General features: G+C 37.2%; 1 protein-coding gene across 3 annotated transcripts in view; it reads left to right on the top strand.

Moving 5' to 3' along the window:
- The first annotated feature begins 800 nt into the window (after nt 1-800).
- The window catches only part of EXOG (exo/endonuclease G), a 47,879-nt gene continuing 28,693 nt past the window's right edge, over nt 801-19,986 (top strand). The window contains exons 1-5 of one of the 3 annotated variants that reach the window (XM_045536481.1): nt 801-996; nt 2,233-2,382; nt 5,928-6,067; nt 7,601-7,677; nt 9,914-10,028. In XM_045536481.1, the coding sequence (XP_045392437.1) occupies nt 834-996; nt 2,233-2,382; nt 5,928-6,067; nt 7,601-7,677; nt 9,914-10,028 (645 nt within the window). In that variant the 5' untranslated portion in view covers nt 801-833. Of the gene's footprint in view, nt 997-2,232; nt 2,383-3,103; nt 3,123-3,215; nt 3,276-5,927; nt 6,068-7,600; nt 7,678-9,913; nt 10,029-19,986 lie in introns of those variants that run through there. The other 2 variants (XM_045536491.1, XM_045536499.1) reach the window with 2 other exon arrangements.

The following is a 19,986-nucleotide window of genomic DNA, read 5'->3' as shown; positions in this document are numbered from 1 at the left end:
GCACATGTCTGTAGCCCCAGCTACCTGGGAGGCTGAGGCAGGATTCCTTGAGCCTAGGAGTTGGAGACCAGCCCAGGTAACATAGCTAGACTCAGTCTTTTAAAAACAAAATTTCTAACATTAACATTTATAGAGCACTTAATGTCATGCCTAGGTACTTCCCTGAATGTTTTACATGTGTCATCTCCTTTAATCCTCAAAGAACCCTATGGTCTAAGTATTAGTAGTATACCCATTTAATAGAGGAAACCGAAGCCGAGAAAGCTGAAGTAACACCCCAAGGCTGAGTGCGGAGTCTAACTCTGCAGTCTGTCACATGGAGTACTGTATTGGTAAGCCATTCTATAGGAGGTATGAAGCTATTTTTAGAAGTTATGATTGGCATACAATGACATTTTGAAACCAGGTGACACGAAGACATCCAGTGTGGCACAGGTTTTGAAATCAGACCCAAGTTGTAATCTCGGCCCTTAGTGTAACCATGTGCAAGTGTTTACTCACCTATTAAATAGGACTAAAGGCATTTTCTTCTCAGGACTGTATATACACACCACTAAGCCCTCAAGTCATCATTATCCCCACTCATCACCCCGTCCGGTGGCCCAAGGATGGAGGGCAGGAGGTGCGCCAGGACCTCCAAGTTTGCCACCAGGGGGCGCGCGAGGCCCTCAGCTTGGGCGTGCCAACGCGCGGGGTCTCGCCTCTCCTGAGGCTCAGTACCAGGCAACTCCAGGTTGCGCATGCGTATCTTAGTCCCGCGGTTGCGATTGGCTTTCGGGCTTTAGACCCGGTGTGCGCATGCGCTATGGTCAAAGGCTGCTGCCTCGGTTAAGATGGCTGCCAAAAGTCTTGCTTCCCGCCTCAAAGGCTCCCGGCGTTTTCTGAGTGGCTTTGTGGCCGGGGCTGTAGTGGGAGCCGCAGGAGCCGGGCTCACTGCTATGCAGTTCTTCCGGAATCAGAGCGCTGGGGCAGCGTTGGCAGTGAGGGAACCGGCCGGTAAGTCTGTGAGCCCATTCTCCCCTCCCTGGCCCGGGTTTTCGCGCCGCGACTCCTACCTGGGGCGTGAATCGCAGTCCTTGCCGCGCAGCTGTCACCGCTGGCGGAGCCCGAGCCCAGCCCTGGGTGTCCTGCCTGTCCGCCCTCCCGGCTCGGCCTCCCTTCCCTGCCTCTCGGCTCGCCTGCCTCCCTCGTGCCCTTCCTTTCCCTGGGGATCTTCGTTTTCTCCACAGACACCCCCACCCCCGCGTTTCCTCCCAAATTATTTATCATGATATGTATGTTTTAATGTGTATCCGCCACTAAAATTGTCAGTTCCATAAGAGTTGGGACTGTGTATGTTTTGTTCTCCATCGTATAACCAGCACGATACCTGGTATGTAAGTGGCATTCGGTAAGTGTGGATGAAGTAATAAATTAACACAGTTTTAGTAGATTAGTTAACTGCCCTTATTTTGTCATTGTGCAGTTGAAGGATACCTGCTGTCCCTTCTTCGAAGAATATAAATTCTCATGTTACCACGGTTACCTTATGTTTGATCCCCCCTCCAAAAAAAATGAACACATGCTCATTTCTTGAACTTTCCCCCGACATGCTAATTTAACGTGCTCCTTTTGATTTTTGGCATTTAGCAAGACAGTTACTCTGATGGTTCTGGATTTGACAAGGCATCAAGAGAGAGTTATCTTGAAACTGACTCACTGTTAAACGTGTGCTTAGTTTCTCCCAATAGGAAAAACAGTACCTAGCAGTCTTGCTACAGCGCACGTCTCACTAAAAAACTAAAACTAAGTCTGTTCTTGTTCTCACTCTTAAACCATAATAAGTAGGTAAGATCTTTTGCATTCCATCCTATCAATGACTAATTGCTGGTAATGACATGAGTTTTTCCTTTGAGTGCTGCAAAAAAAATAAAGTTTTTTGTGGAGCAGAGATTTGGAAATTTAATGTGCAAGATCAATAAGATCAGGTTCTTATTTAAAAGTTAATGCAATAACTGCCCCTTATCTTGATATAACTATACAACGGATTATAGGCAAAATCAATACTTTGCCTACTGCCTATTTTGTCATATAAATAATTGCAAAACTGAGATCTGCTGGTTGATGAGACTTCTGAGCCAGCCCTTTATAAATCTCACCCCTCTCCTTTTCTTCATAATCTTTCATTCTTAATAAGAGCCACTAATTATTTGTTGGTTTTTGTCTCCCCCCCCCCTTTTTTTTTCATTTTAGGATCTGCAGAAAATGCTCTCTTGGGACAATTTGGATTCCCTTTAACTGGAACAGAGACAAGGTGTTACACTAATCATGCCTTGTCTTATGATCAGGCAAAGCGGGTGCCTAGATGGGTTCTTGAACATATTTCCAAAAGCAAGATAATGGGTAGGTGGTTGGAAAAACAAGTAAAGGTATCAATGAAAGATGTTTACAAACTTAAAACAGGAAGGAGTATTGATAACATTCTTAACCTTTTTCACATAATAGCACATGTAGAAAATGATATTTGTATAGCTCACTGGTTAAGTGAACTCTGCCTGGCAGCCAGGGAGCCCCACACTCTTCCCAGCTGTCTCAGGGCTGAGCAGATCCATATCTTGACAGAGGAGTTTGGAGGCTTTGTCATAAATATTGCTGCAGCAAGCACCATTCATTTTTTACCTCAACAAATATATTTTTTAAGTGCCTACTATGTGTCTGGCACTGTGCTAAACCTTGGAGATGTGTCAGTGTCCAGAGTAGATGGTCTCTATCCCAATGGCACTTTCAGTTGGGGGAGTGCGTTAACCTAGCAAACAAATAGTTATGAATGTATAATTATAACTGATAACTTTTCAGAAGGAAGTGACAGTAGGTTAGGATAGTATAATTAAGGAACCATAAAGAGTGTGATGAGAGATTGTAACATGAGAACCTGATTTTAATTAGCGAGGCTTCTCTGGGAAAGTAGACCGAAAGGTGGGTGGAAATTACCTAGGCATGGGCATTCTAGGTAGAAAGCACAGTTACATCCTTGAAGGCCCCGATGTGGAGAAGAGTTTTGTTCTTTTAGGGAACTAAAAGAAGACCAGAGTGGCTGGAGTGAGGGAGAATGTGATGTGAAATGAGGCTGGAGAGGTAGGCAGGTGTGTAAATCTGTTTGTATGTTGTTATGTCTTGGTAGTTTACTATAATTAAGATGATCAGATCTTGATAACTAATGTCAAATTGGTTTCTAGGTAGATTCTTCCATTTTACACACTCACCATCACTGTTCTGTCTCCCAATCCTTACTCATGGTGAGCATGTGTATCTTTGAGCTTTACCAGTTTAATAACTGATTTTACTTGTGTTTATTAATTATCAGTGAGGGTTACCATTGTGAATTATTTTTCCTTTGTAAATTACTCTTTATCCATTTTCAGTTGGGATATTCTTTTTTGATTTGTAGGAGGTCTTTTATATATTAAGTATAATATCTTTTGTCATAGTTGTTTTATTACTATTTTGTTATTTGCCTTTTAATATTCTGTATGGTCCACATATTCTCCTTTGCTTTAAATTGTATGCTATTTCTATAAATATTAAAATGTTGATGTTAAAATTAGTATGTGCCATTCTAGAGTACACAACAACTAGCAGAATAGTAGGAGGAATATACTTGCTGTTAGAGGGAAACTGATATAGGTGAAAACTTCATCACAGCAGTTGAAAGTTGATTATAAATTTACATCAAAAGAATCTGATTTAGTCTCAAGCCTAATAAATTTAATGTAAAAATGTTCCCAAGATAAAAGGAATTTCAATTTTACTAATTTTGTCCTTCTGTTAAGTTATCATTTTCAGAAGCATATAAGAAGAGCAGTACATTTCATATTGTAAATCCTGTGAGCTGAGTAATTTTGGGGCAGTAAAATAGAGCCAATTAATATTTGAAAATAGGGAGCAATATACCCATATTTTACTTGATTTTAGTGTAAAGGGTCTTCTGTTTTCAGTAATGATGGACTAAGTTATTCAGACTAACTCTACTGCTGAAAACAGCAGGGAATGTTATTAGCAGTATACAAAAAGTATATTTTTAAAAAATCACTTAAGAAAAGTGAAGAGCCAACAGGATAGTGGAGAATTGCCAGGCCAGTGTTTGAGGAAAAGCCAGAATCCATAGAGGTAAGGGCAGTCCTGGCAAACCAAAACGACGTTTGCCTTTGATTTCACCACCTAATAGGGTGAGAGGAAGATTGAAGGAAAGACCTAGGGCTCACCCAAGGTAGATTTTCTAATAGGAGACCCGTCCCACATTAACCCGGAACTCCAAAAGGCTACACCCTCAGAAGGGAACTAACCTATGCCTGCCCATTGTAAATGGAAAGTTGTCTTGGCACAGAGCAGGGAAGGGTCAAAAGGAAAATAAAAAGCTTGTCTCAAAGAAGCTGAGGCCACATACTGGCTATGATGCAGGCTTGTAGCCAAATCCATACATCAAGTGTAGATCCTTAATCCCTGAGTTTGGTTTAATAAGGTTCTCACTGGTAAGCTGCTGGTTGCCCAATAGAAGTAAATTGACATCTTTTCTCAAGGAAGGCGTCATCTTCTTAGGCCTTTGGAAGTTCCCACAAATGATTTTTCAAGGGCAGTGGGCACCAGGCAATGATAACTAGGCACACAAAGAAGTGATTCAAATGGTAATGGCACTTAAAAGTATGCTAATGGTAATTCTTCTGTATTAGCAGTTATTTTTTTCTTCATGAAGTGATTTTTTTTTTTTTTTTTTGAGACAGAGTCTTGCTCTGTTGTCCAGGCTAGAGTGCTGTGGCGTCAGCCTAGCTCACAGCAACCTCAAACTCCTGGGCTCAAGCAATCCTGCCTCAGCCTCTCGAGTAGCTGGGACTACAGGTGCGAGCCACCATGCCCAACTAATTTTTTTTTATATATATATATTTTTAGTTGTCTGGCTAATTTCTTTCCATTTTTAGTAGAAATGGGATCTCACTCTTGCTCAGGCTGGTCTCAAACTCCTGACCTTGAGCGATCCTTCTGCCTTGGCCTCCCAGAGTGCTAGGATTACAGGCGTGAGCCACCGCGCCCGACCTTCATGAAGTGATTCTAAAAAGCTTAGTTTTATTACCTTACTCTGAACCTTGGGATCCGATAGCTTTAAACTTTTCTTGGCTGAGTGAAATCACATTGGAATCATCAGTTTCATTGATCTCCATTTTATACTTCTTTGAGTAGCAGTGTTTCATTTCTCTTCATAACTTTTGTAGTTTAACCTTATGACAGTGGAAAATGTAGTGTTGAGATTTGCTGATGTCCTCTGTGGTAAACCATTATGGAGGTATTAGAAAATAAGTAAAAATTGAGATTTTTTTTTTCTCCCATGTGGTACTCAGATACCCTGTTTTAGGAATTTCTGGGTGGAGCCCATAACTTAAATGTTTGTTTTGTCATGGCTTAAGAGGTAGTAAGCAAGAAAACAAAGACACCCCTCTCCCCATCCCCCAGGCTGTGCTTGCCCAGAACAAATTATTTTGTATCTCTATACATATCCATTATTTCAGTACACATAAATTTGTCAAAATATAATTGTACAATACGATGCATGGTGGTCTTTTTAACACGAGTTTATTTAGTAGCCAAGGTTTTTATACAGCTTAGCTGTTTGGTCATTGTTTTTACTTAAATATTATCCAGAGGAGTTTTTCTTTAACTGGAAAGACCAGAATCAAAATTTTATGAGATAGCTGTACTGTATGAAAGGCATTCTTTCCTAGACTGGTACTTTCTAAATTCAGATGAAGTATCTGAACTATTCGAGGAACTTGAGGCATGCATGCACTTCCTAATACTTGCTGCTTGTAGAGAATGGCAGCCAGTAGCAACCAGCTTGACTTGGTTAGAAAATCTTTTTATCTACTGATGACTTACTCATTTTGTGTATTTTTCTTCAGGTGATGCAGACAGAAAACATTGTAAATTCAAGCCTGATCCTAACATCCCTGCAATCTTCAGTGCCTTCAATGAGGACTATGTCGGAAGCGGGTGGTCACGAGGACACATGGCTCCAGCGGGAAATAACAAATTTTCAAGTGTAGGCATATTTTGGGGGAAGAATGGGAATATGGGGCTGATAGTATGTGTATAGTAGAACTTGGAGATTAAAAATCTAGGAGCCAAACCTTAAAACTTGAGAACTTCCATACTCTTATTTCTTGTTTTTTTTCCTGATTTTAATTCTCTTTGTTCAGATGTCAAGACTTTTAAACAGGTTGAATGATGAAAACTAAATGCTATAAAAAGGGAACTGGAAAGCCACTGGGAGCTGAAGCTACTCATTTTTATTTTGAAAAACTTCAATATTTGTAGGAAATTTGTTGAAACTTGTAGAAAAGTTGAAAAAATAACACAGCAAATGCATTTTGATACATTTACTTTATATACATATATATATTTTAACATAGCAAATGCATTTTGATACATTTACTTTATATACATATATATATATTTTAAAATCATCACCAGAAAGTTGCAGACATGTAATACTTTATCCTTAAATACATTGTACAGGAGCATGTATCATCTAAGAATTGAGGATATTTTTGTATATGAGTATGATTTGTGTATAAGAGTATCATACCAAAAAGTATATACAAATGTATTTTTTATATTTGTGCAATAATATTACCTGAAATACAATTTAAATTTCATATTTTCCAAATTGTCTCAATTATATCCTTTACAGCTTTTTTTGATCCAGTATCCAATTATGAATCGCACTTTACATTTAGTTTCTTGTTAGTCTCCTTTAATCTAGAGTGATTTCCTTGTCAAAAAGGGGGAGGAGTATCTTTTACAGCATTGACATTTATTATGTGAACTATTGGTGGCTATCATCATTAAGACAGTGGTTCTCGACCTTGGATACTCATTCATTCTAATCACCTAGGGAAGTTTTCAAAAATCCTGGATTTGTACTCTGGACTTATTAAATCACAAACTCTCAGGGAAGGGACCCAGGCATCAATATTTTTAAAGCTCCCTAGGTAATTCCAATGTGCACCCAAGAGTGAGAGCCACTGCTTGAAGAGAAGGTAATCGTGGCATTGGCAGTTAGTGTAGATCAATGAAGAGAAATATGAGATAGAGCCTTGTGTATGAGGGTCAGAGGGATGAAGTGAATTAACACATAGTGGTCAGATCTCAGAAGGACAAGGAATTTTTCTCTGCCACTTTTGAATTAATATGTTTGTACTGTACTACTTAACTAAAAATTTCTGAGAGTTGACCTTTGTTGAGAAACTCTGCCAGTGGCTTAAAATCAGAAATTACCCTTAAGCTTTATATTGGAAACTTTTAGTTCTTAAAATTTATATTAGAGGCTTGGATTTTATAAATGATGAAGGTAAGCACACCAAACTACTTTGTTATAGTCCTTATTTTGAATAATCATCATAAGAGCTTTCTGTCCTAGAATGGCTGTTGCTTTGATTTATGTAAACAAATAGTCACTAGTTGTCTCTAGAGCTAATGTATAAGGAACTGGTTTTCTGTGTCTGCTTTGTAAAATATCTTTTAAAGGAGAAGGCATTTCAGCACAAGTTATTATTTTTCTTTCTTTTCACAGAAAGCCATGGCTGAAACCTTTTACCTTTCGAATATTGTACCTCAGGATTTTGATAATAATTCTGGATATTGGAACAGGTAAGGGGTGAGAGTTTTTAAAATATGATTCTGTGGAAGGTGAATGATGTGACAGGAGAATGTACTAATGTGTCTATTAGTTGTTTCTGTCTTTGTTTTTCAAAAGCTGACCCTCTGAAAATAAATTCTTTGGACCAGTTTTCTTTGCTATATTTTGGGAGTACATTCTTCTGTGGAAGAACGGACTTCAAAACATAGCTGCTTTTTTGATCATCTTTGCCCCCGTTCAAAAGTCAAATTTTGAGAGAAACTACTCAAAATAATATTCCTGCTAAAAACGGAGACAGTAACATCTTTCTTGAGTGTGTTCAGAGGATGCTATTTTTTCCTGGTATTCCAATGTTCCTGAGCTTTTTTTTAAAAAAAAAAAGTTGTGGTACAATTTAACTTAACCACTGACCAATTTTTGATAGAACCTAACTATAAAATCATCTAGGCCTTCTGCATTTTTCTGACTCTGTTAACAAGTTTTGTCAGGTGGTCTCTTTAAGCATCTAAAACTAGAACTGTCTGAGGTTGTTTCAGGCTATTTTTTTTTTCTTCATATAGTACTTTGTGGTTTAAAGTAAGTGAGCGCCCCACACTAAGTAAAGACTTCAGCAGTTATCAGTCATGGACACAATTGTTTCATCCACATACTTTTGCTTACCCCTACCCAGATTATTTTGAGCAGATCACAGATGTTTTATCCGTCAATATTTCATTTTATATTTTTAGAAGATAAGGATTTTTAAAAAATATACTGTAAGTGCTATTCTTGCCCCTAAAAACTTTAACTGTAATTCGTTATTACCAATTTTACACTTAGTGTTCACATTTCCCTGATTATCTTTGTGTATGTATGTATTTATTTTGGTTGGTAGGTTTGAATCAGGATTGAGACAAGATCCATACGTAGATTTGATTAATATATCTTTTCAGTCCCTTTTAATCTGTAGTTTTCCCTTTCTCTTTTTTTTTTCCTTGAAAATTATTCGTTAAAGATCTGTGATGTTTGTCCTATAGAGTTTCCTTCCCATATTCTGGATTTGCTGGTTGCATACCTGTGGAAGCATTTAACATTTTCTTTTCGCCAAGGGATAAGTTTTTGGGATTAAAACTTTACCTTGTAATTGGGTATATGTGCTATTAAAAAAAAATTGTTTTTACTTTTTAGGTAAGAAAACAAGGGTGATGACATGCATTGTTATCTCATTGAAATCTCTTCCAATTGTAGTATAAGAAAGTGCATGTTAAAACTACATGCCATTTTTTTCTGGTAAATTCACATAAACAGTTTTTAAGTGATACATCTCAATATAAAGATTGTTGTGAAATTGCTTTGTCATGTGTTGGAGTTTATAGAGTAAATTGGTCCAACCCTATTAAAAGTATTGGTTTTACATTTGATCAAGAATTTTTAGGCCGGGCGCGGTCGCTCACGCCTGTAATCCTAGCACTCTGGGAGGCCGAGGCGGGCGGATTGTTTGAGCTCAGGAGATCGAGACCAGCCTGAGCAAGAGTGAGACCCTGTCTCTACTAAAAATAGAAACAAATTATACGGACAGCTAAAAACATATATATATATATATAGAAAAAATTAGCCGGGCATGATGGTACATGCCTGTAGTCCCAGCTACTTGGGAGGCTGAGGCAGGAGGATTGCTCGAGCCCAGGAGTTTGAGGTTGCTGTGAGCTGGGCTGACGCCACGGCACTCTAGCCCGGGCAACAGAGTGAGACTCTGTCTCAAAAAAAAAAAAAAAAAAAAAAAAGAATTGCTAAAATATTTATTCAGAAATTCTGGCACTTGAAATTTATCCTAAGGAATTACTACAATGTTGTATTATATAAGAAATGTGTAGATAAACCCAATTGTCCTGCAGTAGGAATGGTTAAATAAATAAGATACGTCAACTCATTGGCATGATATATAATTTTTGGAAAACATTTATTTAAGAACTATGGCACTAAAAAATGCCCTAAATTAACAAAATTTCAGTTCTAAAATGTATGCTGAGTACACGTAGAAAAATGTAGATAATTGTGCTAATGTGTGTGATTTTTAAGTTTTTTTATGCAATAAACTTTGTGAAAATCATTGCTTATATTGCTTATAATGTCTTGTGCCATGTTATCACTTAAGATAATTTTTCAAATGCAGTATTCTTAGTGTCTTTCCTAGGAACTGATAGGATTTGCTGCTTTTCTGTATGTATGTCTGTGAGAATATCATACATTTTTTGCTTTGTTTTTCAGAATGGAAATGTACTGTCGAGAACTGACAGAGAGGTTTGAAGACGTTTGGGTAGTATCTGGGCCTTTGACCTTACCTCAGACTACAAATGATGGAAAGAAAACAGTTAGTTACCAGGTAGGGATATTTTTTAACATTCAGGTTTATGTTCTTTGTATAAAATCATCTCATTCTGTATTCTACTTTTTAATTTCATTTATTCAACGGTATTTATTTGAACACCTGAGGTGATAGGCATAGTGGATATAGTGATGGATAAAAAACTATTAACTTCAGGGAGCTCACAATTTAGAAAGAGAGACATGAACAATTAATTTCATTAAAGTGATATGCTGTAGTAGAGATACATAGACGAAGTGGTGGCACGAAAAGACTGACAAACTCTACGTGGGTGGTTCAGGAAGGCTTAACAGCAAGAGATACTTGAGCTAGATCTTGACAGATAAGTATTAAGAGTGAACTGAGTCAGGAGGGGAGCATGGGAATTCCAGAAGATGGAAGTATAAGCATGGGGCATTTGTGGTCAATAGCATGGTTCTGTGATTTATGTATTTATTTATTCATGGACACTAGAGCTTATGGTACAAAAAAGTCTGGGTGGCTCAACAGGGTGAAGATTTCTACAAAAACAGGTGGATAAGGGCCAGATAATAGATGACTTTCTATTCCCTGATAACGACTTGGGTTTTAAGTTTTAGGCACTGAGAAATCATAGATTTGTTTTGGGTTTTGTAAAGAGGATTCTGGCAGCAGTGTATAGAGGTAGATAAGAAGGGTCACTTTTAAAGGAAAGATTAGAGGCAGGGAGATGAGTTAGGGCATTACTGCAGTAGTCTTTATGAGAACAGATAAGGGGCTGACCTCAAGCAGTTAGAGTGAGGAAAATAGAAGAATAAAGGAAAGAGTAACCATGAATTAACCTTTTGGATGAGGAAGAGGGAAAAGTTCCAGGATAACAACTGGATTGCAGTGAGTTGAATAAATGGAAGGAAAAGCTTTTCTTTTAGAAGCTTGGCATTTTTAAAAGGTGAAGTTTTGTTTTACATGCAAGATACTTGAACACTTTTATAAACTGAAGGAAAGGGAGATTAAAGATACGAGAGTATAACTGGTGGTGTGAGAGCTTCAGATATCTAGTGTTGCTAGGGAATTCTTAGGCCAGCCTTCCATATTGGCAGTTTACAGAATAGCATACCTGAAGGGCAAGTGTTCTGCCAAAAAAACATAACATTGAAACTTATCCTGCAGAAATATTCTGAGGATTCTGCCAATATGGTGGCTTAAATGATAGGTGATACTGTGAGGTCTACATAGGGTAGGGAACAAGGTGGTGTGAAGGGAAGGAGGTGATTAAGTAAAAAGAGACGGATTAGAGGAGTTGCTAGTAAAGCCAAAGAGGAGGTATATTTGGAGGGAATACTTAGCTTAGCTCTGGGAATAAAGTAGATATTTAAAAAATGCTGGTTAGGTTAAATAATTGCTTAAGAGAATCTGTGATAAAATTGAATAAACCTGAGGAACAGATTTGGGGGAGGAGGAGCCTTCAGAGTATATTCCCTCTTGACTTCCTTATTATCAGCCTGTCTTGATCAGATGTGCAGTGATGTGTAAGCATCCAAGCATGTGTGTAGGTCCCTATGAATAGCCCACTTTCCTTTTTCTCGTACAAAATTATCTATCCAGCTGCCTCTATTTGTTGGATGGAGATGGTAGAATGGTTGTTTTCGAGGATTCTCACACCCTTGGAGAATTCCAGTAGTTCTTATGGCAGTGAAAGAGGGCTAAAGAATTAGTATTTTAAATTAATTAATTTTAATTTCTCTCCTCTCAGATTAATTTCTCTCTGATCAACTTAGCTAGTTTAATTTTAGTTTTTTTTTTTATAGTCGTAAAAGAAAAAAATGGCTTAAAGCTTTCTGTATTCCCTTATTTTTCAAGTATTATTTATTCTTGGGCTTTGTTAAATCCTCTTTGCTCTTACCACTGGAAAAAAGGTTCTTCTAGTTTTGATTGGTAAACCTGAAATGATCAAATTACAGTTCTATGTGTGCTTTGTTTCCATAAAATTGTAAGATTTATATTACTAGCTTACTGTATAGTAGAAGAAAAATTTATACAGTTTAAAAGGAAAAATCAACCAATAATTAAGAGCATTTCACTATACAGTTTTTTATGTGGATGTTTCTGTTGAGTACATGTTGCCTAAATGCTGTAGTGGAAAATGTATTGTTTTTCTTAAGCTGAATATAATTTTAAAAATATATGAAAATATTAATATCGTATATCTCCTAGCTCTTCCTGCCGAAAGGGCCTAGAAGCAGTAATAGGCCATTAGCAGTGAGATCAGATCTTGATTTCTCCTGTGAAAAGGACCCAGCACTTAGAGAAATGGTTGATTCCAGGGGTGGTACAGGGAAAGTGCACAAAGGAACATCTCGTGCCAGAAAGCAAGCGAGTGCTCAGATGAATGCTGGGGACATGTCAGAAAGACATGAATCAGCTTGAGGGAGCTCCCACTTACCATATCTGGGACTACTGAATATCAAAATAAAATGGATTATAAACCTATTGAATTAAATAGGAATCCATATTCTTAATAAATAAGTAAATACATGGGATGTAAAGAAAAGCTTCTGCTTACCATAGAATGCCAATTAATAAATTTACAAGATAGAAAGAGTTATGAAAATCATTCTGCAGCCATCATGGTGATAAGTGATTCAGGCAAGAATCATCAGTGGATGCTAAAATTAATGAGTGAAAGTTTTATGAGTGGGGCATTTATATAGTCTAAAATATCTCCCCATAAATTATTTATTAATCATAAAGTGGGAAATGATAACTTTACAGTAGAGAAACACCCCTTTACCCAAGTGATCAAATTAATATTGCCAGTAATGGGACTTACTGATACACTGTACTTCCTGGTGTGATGTACTGAGAAGGAAAAAGTATTACTTCTGTGACATTTCTGCCAAAAAAGCATAACATTAAATCTCATCATGCAGAAACAGCACGCAAACGCCATGTGAAGGACATTCTGTTAAACAGCTGATTTGTACTTCACAAAAGTGTTGGTGTCATAAAAGACAGAGGCGTAAAATTTGACTGTTCCAGATTAATGGATACTAAAGAGTCATGAAAACAAAATGTGTAGTGTGATCTTAGATCAGATCCTAGACTAGAGAAACAAAAGTTGCTGACAAGGACATTTTTGGGAGAATGGGCAACATTTGAGGTCTGTAGATTAGATAATTTTATCAGTATTAAGTTCCCTAATCTTGATAATTGTTCTGTGATTATGTAAGTGAGTATCTTTGCTTTTAGGAAATACATCCTGAAATATTAATGTTTAGGGGTAAAAGGGTGTGTCTGTCCCAAAAAGTTTATGGAAAATAGAGAAAGAGAGATAAAGCTAATGGAGCAAAATGTTAGCAATTTGTGAATCTGGGTGAAGGTTATATAGGAAGGAGTTTTCTTTGTGCTGTTGTTGCAAATTCTAAGTTTGTAATTAATTCAGAATTTTAAAAATTTGTATATTAAAATATGTATTTATAAAGATATATATTAATATATATCTTTTCTGTACCAGAATTCTTATTACACTGAACTATATAAAGATAACCGCTGAACCGGGCACTGAGCGCCTGGGATTCCACTTAGGCTGGAGGATCGCTTGAGGCCAGGAGTTTGAGGCTGCAGTGCGCTGATTGCGCCACTACACTTTAGCTTGGGTGGCTAAGCAAGACTCCATCTCTAAATAAATAAGTAAGTGTGTAAGTAAATAAATACATGCATACATATATACTAAAAATGCTTAACTTGGTTTTCCTAAATATAATAGTTTATCAGTGAGTAATACACAGACATGTTTAGGTAGCCTTGAGCACAGTTTCAAGAGAACTATCAGCTCTCCTCACCCTATTTAGTGCCATAGTGATTAAACGTGTGTGAGGTCAGTTGAGATCATCTTCCTGGTATACTTTGAGTAATAGTCTTGTTTTGTTTTTTTATTTTAAAGCCTTACTGGTGTTAGGTCCTTTTTTTTCAGAATCTGGGCCTCTAATCCCATATCATTGCTTTTCCATGTCTCTATTAATTTATATATAGGACCTATCCGTGCTCACACTGGCAGATCTTTAATTCAGCAAATCTTCAAGTACCTGTTATGTGGGAGGAAGGTATTCAGAATTGTAAACGACATGCCCCAACCTTGATTACATTCTTGATTACTTTCTCCCTTCCTGTATTTCATGTCCTGGCAGACATGTGTCACTCTTAATTTCTTTGAATCAGCAAATTTTATTCTCTTTCTTAATAACATTTTACTTAGACTTTACTGAAGTTCTGAACACCTGCAAGTATTGGAGAAGCCTCCAGTGAGTTTCTCTGCCTCTAGTTCTGTTGGCTACCAGTCTATCTGGAGTCGAGAAATCATGACAGAGAAAGTATACAGTTTGACTTTTCCTCATCCTCAGAACCATCAAAAATGAATAAGATCAAAAGAACAAAAAATGGAACTCCATTTATACTGAAATTAAGGAATGTTTATAGTCCCATATCAAAGAAGTTCAAATAATATCTGCAAAATAAAGTACAGTTTGCACTAAATTATAAAGGATATTAATTTGACATGTCTCCTGTTATCAAAGCATGGGACAGGGTCCTTGAATTAAGTAAGGAAGTTCCAAAAGGGCCCCACTAATAGCAGGCCACTGGAGAAACTTCTGGTGACCTGTCTTCTCTTATCAAAGCATGGGACAGGGTACTTGAATTAGTAAGGAAATTCCAAAAGGGCCCTACCAGTAGCAGGCCACAGGAGAAAGTTAGATTTTACCCCTTTACCTTGGAATAGTAGGAAGGGCAGGGTGGTTATAGTCATTAAAAGCAGTGTGTATTTCATGTCAGATCTGGCCTTGTATCTTTGCTTTAATACTTACTTGCATGTGGTCCTGGGAAAATGGCCTGTCTTTTTTAAAGTTCAATTTCATCTGTACAATTTGGATAATTGTAGTAATTTACCTGATTGGGTTGTTAGGATCATTGTTTGCTTGGTAACTAGCACATAGGAAATGTACAGTAAATGTTAGCTACTATTATTCCTTTGGAGGCTGACTTATGAGTGAAGATCAGGATGTTTTGTGTATTCTTTGGTGTATGTGCCCATAAACCTGTGATTTCTAAGGTCCTTTTTTTTTTTTTTTCTCCTTTCTCATCCATAGAACCTCAGAGGTCAGGTGCCTTTTTATTAACTTTAAAGCACAATTTTTGCAGTCTTCTAAACAGAGATAATGGTTTTGAAACTTTTTTTTTTTTTTTTAATTTTTTATTTTTTTTGAGACAGAGTCTCGCTTTGTTGCCCTGGCTAGCGTGAGTGCCGTGGCGTCAGCCTAGCTCACAGCAACCTCAAACTCCTGGGCTTAAACGATTCTACTGCCTCAGCCTCCCTAGTAGCTGGGACTACAGGCATGCGCCACCATGCCCGGCTAATTTTTTGTATATATATATTTTCGTTGGCCAGATAATTTCTTTCTATTTTTAGTAGAGACGAAGTCTTGCTCTTGCTCAGGCTGGTCTCAAACTCCTGAGCTCAAGCGATCCACCCGCCTCGGCCTCCCAGAGTGCTAGGATTACAGGCGTGAGCCACCGTGCTTGGCCGGTTTTGAAACTTTTTTATGAATTACATGTTATGTTAGAAGTTGTGAAATTAGATACTTCTATTAAATATGGCTTAGCCTTGATGCTTTTTTTTTTCCTCATGGCATTGAAGTTATAATTGCCAGACTATCTTTTAATGAGTCTTGAATTTAAACTTTAAAATTCTTTTATTATGCAGTTATATGTGTATGATAATGAAAATGTTAAATCTTAAAACATGAATGTGAAAGTACATGACATTGTAGTGAATTCAAATGGTACAAGACAAGCTGAAAAGGTAAAGTCTCCTGCTTACACTCCCAATCCCACTGTCCAGTTTTTTAGTTGTTCTGGTGGTTATTTCTATATCTCAGAATAATGAGTGCTAAAATATTTTATTTATGATTTGTCAATTATTAACAGCTGATTCATCTGTATGAAATTTATTTAACTCCTTGCATTGCTGCAATCTCTGCCAATCACACATGCAGTTTTAATTTAGTTCTTCTGTTGGTAAACTTTACATCATATACTTTACATAATGTAATTAAACCTTTACTTCTTGGTCTATCACTTATATATTGTCAATGTTTATGGCATTTTTACACTTACGTTTGCTAACTATAATTTAGTCTGAGGCTTGCCTATAGCAGAGATTGTAAACTGAGGTCTCCTATGGCACTTCCAGCCCATGGAAGTATTTTATTTGGCTCACATGGTATGTTACTTTCTAATTAGTAGGTAATATTTAATGGGAGATTTCACATAAGTCTAGATTTTAGCATCTCTTTAAAAAAAATTAGGTGACTTGATCACACTTGGCATACACTCCCATAGGCCCCAGTTCACTAGATGAGAGTATCAGTCCTCTCCTTGGATTGAGTACATTTTCTTCAGTTCACCATAGTCCTCACCCAGCCTATTTTACAGTCGAGTCTTTGTTGGTCTTTGACTTTATAATCCCAGGTCTATTAAATATATAACCAGCATTTATAGTATTATGAGTGTGTAAGTAGTATGTTTGGACTTGTAGAGAAGTAGATATAATTCTATATCATTAAGTCTGTGCCCCTTGAGAGATAAGTATTATCACAAACAACAGAAAAACTGAGAAGTAGAAGGTAAATGTGGCAGTGTGTTATAATTACTATTTTTTAAAATGTAATATGCTTTTACTTTCTAATTCAGGTAACTTAGATCATATAACCTTATCATACTATTTTTTAAAAAGGTAAATCAGTTTCTTCTTGACAGTCTTAGAGCCTGACTTTCTGTTCTAATTTGGATTACTTGTTTTTTCCTTCCTTCCCTTCCTTTTCTTCCTTTTATTCAACAAATATTTATTAAGCTTCTACTGTGTATCTAGTGCTCTACTGGGTGCTTATGATAAATAGCAATAAACAAGGAAAACAAAATATGCTCTCATTATTGTGGAGGAAATACACAGCAAAAGAAAATGCCATGTAGACAAATAAAGCATGGTAAAGGATTGTAGTGGGGGTGGGAAAGAAAGAGAGGGAGAAGCAAGATTGAGCAGAAACCTAAGTGAAAGGAGAGAGCAAGCCATCTGAGGAGTCTTTCAGCTAGAGGGAGCAGCAAGGGCCAAGACACAGGGATGAGACTGAGTTCGGCATGTTCAAGGAACATTATTCTGCTCAATGTGACTAGAGCAGAATGAGCTTGAGAAGGAGGTAAGTCATAGAGGGAGGCAATGGGAAGAAGTCTGAATTGTATTAAGTGAGATGAGCCTCTCTTACAGGGTTTTGATCAGGATAATGGCATAATCTGGTTTGCATTTTTCATGTCCACCCTGGGTGCTTGTGAAGAATAGAAGAATAGGTGGAAATAGAAGGACCAGTTAAGAGACTAATGGAGTTGTCTAAGTGAGAAATAATAACTTGAATAAGGTGGTGGTGATAGAAATGGTGAGAAATGGTCTGATTTAGGATGTGCTTTGAAGGTCGAACTGATGGGACTTGCGGATGGGTTGGTTGTAGAATAAAAGGGAAAAAGTCAAGGATAAATAACATGTTTAAGTCTGAGATGATGAAGACCAGAGCGGAGCAGATTTAGAGGCTAGAAGTTGGGGGTGTGTTTTGACTATGTAAATTTGGCATTATTTGAGATGTTTTGTAGGCAGGATATGAATTTGAATCTCAGAGAGGTTGGAAGTGCTCAGAACACAGATGGGGTTTAAAGCTATGATGAGATTCTGTAAGTGAGTGTAAATAAGAGAAAACAGATTGAAGTCTGAACCCTGGAGCACTTGAACATTTAAAGGTCAAGAAGAGGAAGATCCAGTGTTAAGAGTCAGAGGAGCAACCTTTATGGTAGGAGAAAAACCAGGGGAGAGTGGTGTTCTAGAAGTCAAGTGAAAAAAGCATTTCAAGGAGGGAACGGTCAGTTGAGAACTGACCATTTGCAACCTCAGGAAGCTGTTTTAGTTTTAAGTCAGCTGTTCATCTGTCATTCTGTTTCTTTTCCTATACTCCTACCTTGGGTCTACTTTATCTTTAAAGTGTCTCTCCCTGTTTTTCTTAGATTCCTTTTTTTCTTCTTTTTTACATTACTGGAGTATATCCTCAATTTTTTTCTGCAGGAGTCAATGGACAGTAAATTTTCTGAGTCCTTGCTTGTTTGAAAATGTCCTAAAACTCTGGAGATGGGCTCAGGAATCTGCATGTATGACAAGCTGTCTAGGGCAGTTTTATGTACACCATCAGATTTAAGAATCATTCCTTTGTTAGAGAGTATTTTTCTCACTTCATCCTGGAGGCAGAACAAAGCTATGCTACTTCTGTTAGTTGCACAATAATTTTGCACATGGATTTTTCAGTCACACACCTTGATTTTTTTTTTTTATTTCACCTTATTACAGAGGTACAAATGTTTAGGTTACATATATTGCCTTTGCCCCACCCAAGTCAGAGCTTCAAGCATGTCCATCCCCCAGATGGTACACACCCCATCCATTAGGACACACCTTGGTTTTGATACCCTTTATTCACTAGAATATTACTTAAGCAGTGGTAAAAATGTAAGATTTGGCTCCTTCATCTTTGTTTTATCTTAATAATGTCATCACATCCATCTTTCATCTTTCATAATTTCATGACAATTCTTAGTCCACTAATGTACTACTTGCTCATTCTCAGCACTTTCATGAATATGTTCTTTTTTATACCTCTGCCATTTCTTTTTTTTTGAGACAGAGGCTTGCTCTGTCTGTCACCCAGCTAGAGTGCAGTGGCATCATCATAGCTCACTGCAACCTCAAACTCCTAGACTCAAGCTATCCTCCTGCCTCAGCCTCCCTAGTAGCTGGGACTACAGGCACACACCACAATGTCCAGCTAATTTTTCTATTTTTAGTAGAGACGGGGGTCTTGCTCTTACTCAGGCTGGTCTCAAACTCTAGAGCTCAAGCAATCATCCTGCTTTGGCCTCCCAGAGTGCTAGGATTACAGGTGTGAGTCACGGTGCCTGGCCTACTGCCATTTCTTATGCATATACTTTTTAAATTGGAAGGAGGGGTTTCCTTTAACTAGGAACCATTTTAATCTCTACTCATTAATTTTTTGCAAAGCAAGTTAATATTTTTTAATGTTTTATTTGGAAATAATTTCAATATGTAGAAATGCTGTAAGAGTAATACAAAGAACTCCCCTATATCTTTCACCTAGATTCACTTAGTTAACATTTTGCCACATTTGTACTCCCCTCATATATAGGTATACATACAGCTGTTTTTATTATTTTCTGAATCATTTGAGAATTAGTTATAGATATCTTGTCCCTTTCCTCCTATTCTGTTACATAACCGCAGAATAATTATCAAATTCATGAAATTCAATGCATAAGAATACTATCTGTATTTATAGTCCATATTCAAATTTTACCAGTTGCCCCAATAATATCCTTTATGCGGTCTTTTTTTCTGATCCACGATCATGCATTGCATTAAGTTGTCATGTCTCTATAGTTTCCTTTAATCTGAAATAGTTCCTCATTCAGGCTTTTGTATTTAATGGCACTGATATTTTTGAAGAGTACAGGCCAATTGTTTCAGTTTGGGTTTTTCTGTTGTTTGCTCATGACTAGTTATGTTTTTGGCAGAATATCACAGAAATGATCTTGTGCCTTTCTCAGCGTATCACATAAGAAAGTGGATAATGTCAGTTTGTCCTATTATTGATGATATTAACTTTCATTACTTGGTTAAGATGGTGTCCACCAGGTTTCTTCAGCATTTTCTCCTTTGGAATTTATAAGTAATCTGTGGAAATACTTTGACACTGTGAGAGCATTCTTTTCCTCTTCAAACTTTCACCCAATAGTTTTAGTATTTAGAAACATCCATTGATGTTTCTTGCCTGAACTATAACTATGATAGTTGCTAAATTATTTTCTAATTCTTATTCCTTCTACAGTTATTCAT

This window comes from Lemur catta, chromosome 1 (genome assembly GCF_020740605.2).
Source record: "Lemur catta isolate mLemCat1 chromosome 1, mLemCat1.pri, whole genome shotgun sequence".
Taxonomy (NCBI): domain Eukaryota; kingdom Metazoa; phylum Chordata; class Mammalia; order Primates; family Lemuridae; genus Lemur; species Lemur catta.
Note: the sequence above shows the minus strand (reverse complement) of the source record. Positions and strands in the feature narration are given on the sequence as shown.